Source organism: Triticum aestivum, chromosome 2A (assembly GCF_018294505.1).
Source record: "Triticum aestivum cultivar Chinese Spring chromosome 2A, IWGSC CS RefSeq v2.1, whole genome shotgun sequence".
NCBI classification, from domain to species: Eukaryota; Viridiplantae; Streptophyta; class Magnoliopsida; order Poales; family Poaceae; genus Triticum; species Triticum aestivum.
This window is the reverse complement of record NC_057797.1, coordinates 280,403,181-280,412,333: the sequence shown is the minus strand read 5'-3', so window position 1 is coordinate 280,412,333 and position 9,153 is coordinate 280,403,181. Positions and strand designations below refer to the sequence as shown.

General features: G+C 41.7%; 1 protein-coding gene across 1 annotated transcript; it reads left to right on the top strand.

Annotated features, from left to right (window-relative positions):
• The first annotated feature begins 2,070 nt into the window (after positions 1–2,070).
• On the top strand, positions 2,071–8,485 carry LOC123188526 (transmembrane E3 ubiquitin-protein ligase FLY1). Its single transcript, XM_044600690.1, has 14 exons — positions 2,071–2,518; positions 3,045–3,114; positions 3,824–3,951; positions 4,125–4,240; positions 5,219–5,279; positions 5,529–5,592; positions 5,675–5,752; positions 5,902–6,059; positions 6,153–6,212; positions 6,305–6,398; positions 6,918–7,085; positions 7,337–7,665; positions 8,052–8,168; positions 8,242–8,485. The coding sequence occupies exons 1-14, from the start codon at positions 2,366–2,368 to the stop codon at positions 8,341–8,343; spliced, it is 1,698 nt and encodes a 565-aa protein (XP_044456625.1). The 5' UTR covers positions 2,071–2,365; the 3' UTR covers positions 8,344–8,485.
• Positions 8,486–9,153: the final 668 nt, after the last annotated feature.

Below are 9,153 nucleotides of genomic sequence, written 5' to 3'. Positions count from 1 at the left end.
GAGAGAGGGAGAAGGAAAGAGGGGGGTCGCGCCCCCTCCCCTTGTCCAATTCGGATTGGGGCAAGGGGACGCGCCCCACCTCCTGTGGCCTGCCTCCTCTCTTCCACTATGGCCCATTAGGCCTAATAACTTTCCCGGGGGGTTCCGGTAACCTCCCGGTACTCCAAAAAATCCCCGATCTTCTTCAGAACCATTCCAGTGTCCGTATATAACCTTCCAATATATCAATATTTACCTCTCGACCATTTCGAGACTCCTCGTCATGTCCGTGATCTCATCCGACACTTCGAACAAACTTCGGTCATCAAAAACACATAACTCATAATACAAATTGTCATCGAACGTTAAGCGTGCGGACCCTACGGGTTTGAGAACTATGTAGACATGATTGAGACACATCTCCGGTCAATAACCAATAGCGGAACCTGGATGCTCATATTGGATCCTACATACTCTACGAAGATCTTTATTGGTCAAACCGCATAACAACATACACCATTCCCTTTGTCATCGGTATGTTACTTGCCCGAGATTCGATCGTCGGTATCATCATACCTAGTTCAATCTCGTTACCGGCAAGTCTCTTTACTCGTTCTATAATGCATCATCCCGCAACTAACTCATTAGTCACATTGCTTGCAAGGCTTATAGTGATGTGCATTACCGAGAGGGCCCAGAGATACCTCTCCGATACACGGGGTGACAAATCCTAATCTCGATCTATGCCAACTCAAAAAACACCTTCGGAGACACCTGTAGAGCATCTTTATAATCACCCAGTTACGTTGTGACGTTTGATAGCACATAAGGTGTTCCTCCGGTATTCGGGAGTTGCATAATCTCATAGTCAGAGGAATATGTATAAGTCATGAAGAAAGCAATAGCAATAAAACTAGACAATCATAATGCTAAGCTGACGGATGGGTCTTGTCCATCACATCATTCTCTAATGATGTGATCTCGTTCATCAAATGACAACACATGTCCATGGTCAGGAAACTTAACCATCTTTGATTAACGAGCTAGTCAAGTAAAGGCATACTAGGGACACTCTGTCTGTCTATGTATTCACACGGATTTGTTGAAAAGATGCCTACTCATACGACAACGGCGGCGGAATTTCTGATATATGAACAACGAATTTGTTGTATCAAAGTAGTCATCCCAGAGAAGGAAATGCCTGCTCTCTCGGTTGTGATTCAACACCGGAAGGTAGCCCGGAATGGAGCCACGGAACAACGGCCGCTGGCTATTGAGGTGGTGATGGACCAACACGGTAACCAATATCTCCTCCTCGTCATCGGACGACGAATCGTCGGAGTCGCAAAGGAAATTGTGAAAAAAGAACTCGTCGGCGGAGTCCATTTTGTACCTTGGCAAACTGTCGAACAACTTGCAGGCGTCGACGAAGGAGACGACCAACGAAGGGAGTCGCGACGCGCAAGGACCAGCTAGCTGCCCTGCCGGGCGTCCGACGAGGATCTGACAGGGGTAGGGAGGCGACTTCTTAGTCGCGGTCACGACTATGTCAGGAGGGGGGGGGAGCGGGGGTGGGAAGCTGTCGGTTCCCCGACGGCAAGACAGCGGTGACGGATGACGTGGGAGGTGGCGGCGTTGCAGAACGGATGTTGCGGCGCCGACAGCTGGCAGAGTCACCGAAAAAAAATGAGCGAAGGCGTTGGTGTCGAAGGAGGCGGGCGAGGGTTTACTATTAGATGGGGAGAGGGCAATATGCCACCGATCAGCGAGCCCGGGGGGAGGCGAAGGCGAGCGCGCGTCTGTCTCATGTCCGCACTGACGTAAATCCGGTTCAAAAATGGACCGGGAATGGATCGCCCGCGGATGAAAAACGGACGCGCGTCCGATTGAGTCGCCCTGTTGGAGTTGCTCTAAAAGGGTTCAAACCTTTTGATTCAGACATTTGAAACAAATTTTGTGGAGGCGCGTTGAGCTGCTTCCAGAGTGCAGGCCAGGGCTCCTCTGGGGTTGAGAGTGATTGACCAGTCGGCCGCCCCAGAGCCAACCACCCCCACCCCACCCCCCCACACACGGCAGCGATTCCATTCCCCACCCCACCAGCAAAAGCGTTGCTTGGTGTCCGCCGAAACAAAAGTCGCCGTCGCCTCGCCTCGCCTTCGCCGTCATCTCCTACGCCCGCCCGTTTGACTCCCTCCATCTCCTTCCGTTCCCCTCTCCCTTTCCTTTCCTTCCCTTCGTCTCCTAGGTTTAGCGCCCCACGCGAACCCCACCGTACCAACCCACCAGCGGGCGTCCTTCCCGCAGCGGTTGCTCTGTCGGCTTCCTGCTGCCCCCGCTCCCTTCATGGTGGCCGCCGAATCGTGAGGCTGCGCTCAACGATCAGAAGATGAGGCGCTCTGCCGCTGTGCTGAGGGTCGCTGTGGTGAGCCTGGTGGTGCTCGGCCTCGCCCTCCCTCCCCTGGCCGCAGCGCTGCGGCCTCTCAGGGAGCGCGTCGCCTCCGCCGGAGCCGCGGCCTCCTCCGGATCGTGGGCCGATGAGGTCAGGCGCTGTTTGATTGTTAGACTTGCAAGTTTTCCCCATTTTCTCTAGTTAATTTATGCTAATTTGGCCCTCCAGATAGAGCAATTGGAAAGAGGAAAACTGGGCAACCTTATTTATTTTGGGCTTAATTTTGTGTTCGTTGGTGTAAATTTTTGTGGTGCGCTATACTCGTGCTTATATTGAACTTAACTTAATAGTCGTGCAACAGCAACGCGTGCTTTTAGTTCGGATTCCAACTAGACCTTTTCACTCCAGATAGTCATTTTAATTGGATGCCCTGCATGTTCTATTGACTGTACCTTTTCACCAAGTAATGGTGGGAGTTAAAGTCTGGCATGCATGGCTGACACTGCGGTCTTGATGCTTCAGTTCACTAGACAGTAGCAAATACTGATACAACAAGCAAAGGTTTTATCCATTTTTACGATGTTAGGGTTTACCAGCATCCATTTATCTAGAACTATGAATTCTGGTTATATGTATGGAACTCACCTTAATGCTCGTCATCGCTATGTTTATGCAGCATGCATTCTACAAGAGGGATGATAATGACATGAGCCCATATTCATGGAATATTACAGGAACATATAAAGGTACTCCCTCCGTTCACAAATATAATATGTTATAACTTTTTTCTGAATCAGATGTATATAGACATGTTGTAGCCCATATTGAAATATCCAAAACATCTTATATTTGTGAACAGAGGAAGTAACTCTTATCTGATAGTAGCTATGCACTAGTTTATTTGACCTATTGGTTTGTCAAGTTTTGTATCCCAGCAGGTTATGGTGTTAGCATGTCTTTTGTTTGATAACTTTGTGTTGCCACTGGTCCACTGCACAATTACATTAGGATGTGTAGCGGCCTTAAGGTCTTAATATCCTATGTACAGTGTGGGGCTGTAGGCAAGTGTTGTGAGGATTGCACTTAATTCCTTAAGTTCAGTATGTTGTGCCAATTTTACACGTTCAGTGCTATTGAATTTATTCTTTCGACGCTAAAAGTAAGCTTGTTTCTTCGGGCAGCATCATACAACTTGGTGGTGTCATATCCTCACTGCAGTTGGTTTGTTTACTACAGATGTTGAATTATGACATACGCAACAGATAAAGGATAATGGTAGATTGTATTTCCCTCCATGCCACATTCATAGATTTGTTTTGGTAACCTCAATCAACTGCTCACATGACACTTTTTCCATTTCTCATTACCCTAATTTGTTTTGTTATGTATAGGATGCTACTACTTACTTAATTGTCTGTGTGGTTTATGTACTAATGCCACCATTGTATGGTTCAGGAAGTTGGAGCTTTGCTGGTGCTACAAATGGTTCTTCTAGGTTTCTTGAGTTTGTGACATCTAAAGGTGACTCGGTTTTGGAATTACTGAGTACACCAACAAAGATAAGCGGGGTACACTATGTTCAGGTAAAGGAAGATCCTTTCTTATGCTTTATGTTAGCACGTGAAAACAATGTGTTTTTGTGTATGATGAGTCATATTTAACTGTAATCATGGGAATTATTGCGATGTTGACCTCTTTCCTATGCACGCTCTGCTGATCATTTTGCTTACCATGATGTGATAACTATTGTTGACAGGGAACAATAACATTCCATGATGTTATTGACAAATCTCATGATCGTGGGGTTGCTCAAATAAGGTTAGAAGGCGTGTATATATGGCCTTTTAGACAACTTCGTATGGTGGCAAACAGGTATATGTTCAACTTTATTGTATTATTTTTTGTCATAACTAAGAGGCTTTGTTTTTCTTTTGTGAGAGCTAAGAGACTTTGTTTGACTTTTGGTTCTCCTACCTTGGCATTATTAGTATATGCTACTAATTGCATCTACCTTAAACATCGAGGGCAACAAACTCTAATAATAAAAATAGCACTCCAGCAAAAAGACATATTTATTCTACTCTGCCCTCTAAGGACATTTGCCTGTTTCCTGAATGTAAACCTTGGTCAACAGTCAACAACCACCCTTAGCTAGCAAGTGCAGACCTCACAGACTTCTCCAAGTTCCAAGTCTCCTGGCTCATTGCCTAGTGCTCGTTGTATGTTCTGTAACAATTTCACAAATCATGATTCTTTTGTGTACATATACTAAGTTCAGTGACTCCCATGATACTTGTGTCATGCTCCCTCCGTCCCAAAATAAGTGACTCAACTTTGTACCAACTTTATTGTACTCCCTCCGTCCGGAAATACTTGTCATCAAAATGGATATAAATGGATGTATCTAGACGTATTTTAGTTCAAGATACATCTCTTTTTATCCATTTTGATGACAAGTATTTTCGGACGGAGGGAGTACTAACTTTGTACTAAAGTTAGTACAAAGTTGAGTCACTTATTTTGGGACGGAGGGAATACATATTTTCATGTCAATTTTACGGCGTGCAAGCTTAATTTTTTCGACTACTATGAGTTAATGATTGCCAGGTTACCCATCAGATCCTCTTTTTTGTGTGCTATTTGTTGCATAACTGAATGCTTATAAGTAAGTACTGCAGTCAAGAGGCTCTTTAGTTATGACAAGGGAGGCCATGTTCCATTGTTCATGGCATTTTATTATTGGAGTATTAATTATGTATTGGCATATGCGAACATAGTCTTATGAGTGTAGGCAGTTTGTAGATCATCTTTTCCCCATACTATCTAACACAGTTGTATTGATATTTTTAGCGGTGCAGATGGTGAACCGCTTCAAGAAGAGGATTACTTCTTGTCAAATCCATACCATCTGGTAAGCAGACGAATTTTCCTTGTTTTATCGATGATTACTGCATTCCACAATCCTGTGTTCCACTTACTAGCTATCTTTTGATGTCAATGTAGTGCTATGCCACTTACATTCATAAAAATTATAACCAAGCCCTCTTAAAAGTTATTAACATTATTATGAAGTAAGTCTTGCCTGCTAACTACAGTAATAAGGCCCCTTTTAAAATTAATGAACATGCTGCTATATATTTGAACTCCTTACTTTTAACAGCTACGGATTTTCTCCTCTCAAGTTTTCCAAGATTCTTCTGAAGAGAAGAACCGAAGGAAGAACTGTAAGATTTTATTTCTACACTGAATATTCCCTAGCTACAAATGTGGATGTGACCTTGATGTTTGCTACTTCTTCCGTATCAGCTCTCACACATGACATGGAGAAACACTGTAACATAGAAATAGCCGCTAAAGTGGTCCGGGTGTCATCTAACCAAAATGGTAATGAATTTTCTTATGGTACTGCTAAATTCATTTGCCACTGGTAATTTATTTTCACCAAGTTCTATGTCTGCATATTTTAAATTTTCTCATCATCCAACAATATTGAGATACTAAGTGCGTGAGTAATAAATACTTATTATAATTAGAAGGAGAGCATGAGAAGTACCGATTGGAGGGCTTGATGGAAAGTCCATCAGTGGATGATGATGGAGAATGCTTCTCATCTATCTTACTAAATTCAACATCGCTGAATGTTGAAGCTTATTACAACAAAGCAGTTAACTATACACTGATGGTCACTTTTGTATCCTTGGTGGCTGTTTGACTTAGATTCATGTTTTTGTTCAATCCTATCTGGTCTCTTCTCTCTGTCAATTCCTTAACTGGCATATTATAGATCTCTTTTCTCCAAGTTTTGCTGCTTATTAGACAAATGGAACACAGCAACACCCAGTCAGTAAGTATTTTCCCTTTCTGTGATCATTTTTTTAGCAACACTAATGTCATCTTGCTCTACATGACTTACAATCCTATCGTTATTGCTCACAGGGAGCTGCTAAGGTGTCTATTATTATGATTGGGCAACAAGCTATCATGGATGCATATCTTTGTCTACTGCATCTGACTGCTGGAATATTGGTTGGTGAGTCTTATACTCGTGTCATATCAAATTTGTTTGCTTTTTTTGTTGTCCATGTTTTCTGCTGCTAGTGTACGAACTCTTCGGTGGTAAAAATGGGAATTTAGACATATGACACTGACAAGTGGATGGTGGTGTCTCCTGTTACATACATCCTGAAATCCTGATGTAAATCTGAGCTAAAAGCAAATAGTGTGCATGCTATGATAATACACTACTTACAAGTAAATATTGCGTAAAGAGATTTTGCTCATGGGATTTGTAAAGACATACCCATCGCCCAACAGGATGGGTCTGTGAAGTTTGCTAAATGCTAAGCGTCACTGGTCAGTGAAGTATTGTCAACACCACAAAAGATTTATCTGTTCTTCAGTGTTCTCTGAAAATTAACCTGCAAAGCTATTATAACTATTGTATCTTGAATTGTATGCGGCTTATTTTCTTTAAAATCATGTCATAATTATGTTTTTTGAATATCTTGCCATCTCTAACATTTTCATCACATGGTTTAACTTTCTACAGAGTCACTCTTTAATGCCTTTGCAACAGCTGCCTTCTTCAAATTCGTTGTTTTTTCTATTTTTGAGATGAGGTATCTTCTTGCTATATGGAAAGCAAGTAGACCATTGAACAGTGGAGAAGGTTGGGAAATAATGAGACGGGAACTTTCTGTTCTTTACAGCCGCTTTTGTAAGTTCTAAATATCATCTGGTTTCTTCATGCTTTCTTAAGAATCGCAGTGGTAGGCCAACCTCTTGCAGTTAACATCGACTGTTGAGGTGTAAAAGAAAAGCACAATCAATCACATGATTACTGCCATATATTAGTAGAGTTAAAATGGCTCATTTAATGACAATATTTTTGCATATCCACACCAGTGTTGAACTTTTCTTTTACCAACTAACTATTAAGGCATACCTTGCTTTGCTTTGTTTCTGCAGACGGCATTCTTTTGGGAGGAATCCTTCTCATGTATGAGTTGCACAATTTCTTGCGTCCGCTTCTTTTCCTGATGTACTCCTTTTGGATTCCTCAAATTGTCATGAATGTCATCCGGGATACAAGAAAACCGCTGCACCCTCAGTATATTTTAGGCATGACTGCTACCCGGGTCGCCATCGCGCTATATATATTTGGTTGTCCTAGCAACTTCATGCGCATTGAGCCTGACAAGAAATGGTGCATAGCTGTGACAACATTCATGAGCATACAAGCAGCTGTGCTGCTGCTCCAGCACTATCTTGGTTCTCGCTGCTTTATTCCTCGCCAGGTAATACTACTGTGATAATACCCTAACACATGCACTCCGTACTGTTGGATTCGAGGTTCATTTTAGTTGTCATTCATGTACTCCCTCCGTTCCTAAATATAGGTCTTTCTAGAGATTTCAACAAGTGACTACATACGGAGCAAAATGAGTGAATCTACACTATAAAATATGTCTATATACATCCGTATGTGGTAGTCCATTTGAAATCTTTAAAAAGACTTATATTTAGGAACGGAGGGAGTAGCTGTTTTTGTCTCTCAAAAGGTATTATAGCTGCCACTGTTGATATATTTTAAGCTTAGTTAATTCAATTCTCAGAGTATGTTGGCAATTCATTTTTAGTATCACAACATAATTATTTATCCTTTTATGGCTGCAATCTCCAGATCCTCCCTGAGAAATACTGCTACCACAGGAAGGTAGAGGATAGCACAAATCAGCCCATTGATTGTGTAATCTGCATGACTACAATTGATCTCTCCCAAAGAACAAGTGAATACATGGTAATTGTGAAATCTCTTGTTCTGTGACGTCATAGACATGCATGATTAAGTAGTTCTCACTGTCTTGTTGTAGGTGGCACCGTGCGAGCATATATTCCATTCGGGCTGTTTACAACGCTGGATGGACATCAAGATGGAGTGCCCAACTTGCAGGCGCTCTCTACCACCAGCTTAGAGGAACAATCCTTTGTACAATATATAGTTGACAAAAGTAGGTAGCCCAGCCAAAGTGCCTATATCTCAGCTCGAGCACAGATGCGTCCTTAATCTTCTCCATGTATGTATACTGGCCGGTATAAATATTGTATTTGAAACCACTTTTCTGACCCATGGAGACCCTTCTGCCCAGCACGGCGCGACTATTCCTCGCGTTCAGCGAGACAGGAGCGACCTCTCGCTGAAGGCAAATGCCACTTGGGCTGGCCCACGCGTGCGGGATTCACTAGCCTGTTTCTTGGTTTGCTTTTTTATATTTGTTTATAATTTAAAATATTCTACACATATATATTAGAAAAAACACTTCTCAAAAAACACATTTAGAAAAATGTTGAATGAGTATTTGAAAAATGTTGAATAAGTATTAAAAAATGTGAAACAAGTATCTAAGGAAGTTAAACACCCTCGCAAAAAATGTTGAACAATTATTTTAAAATATTGACCGAGTTAAAAATGTTGAACATGTATTTAAAAAAAGTTGAACAAAAAAATGTTGAAATAAGTATTGCTCCCTCTGTTCTTAAATATAGGTCTTTCTAGAGATTTCAACAAATGACTACATATAAAGCAAAATGAGTGAATCTATACTCTAAAATATGTCTATATACATCCATATGTGATTATTCATTTGAAATATCTAAAAAGACTTATATTTAGGAATGGAGGGAGTAGAAAAAATGTCGAATAAGTATTAAAAAAATGTTGAACGAGTATATGAAAAAAATGTTGAACAACTATTTGGAAAAATGATGAACGGGTATTTGAAAAA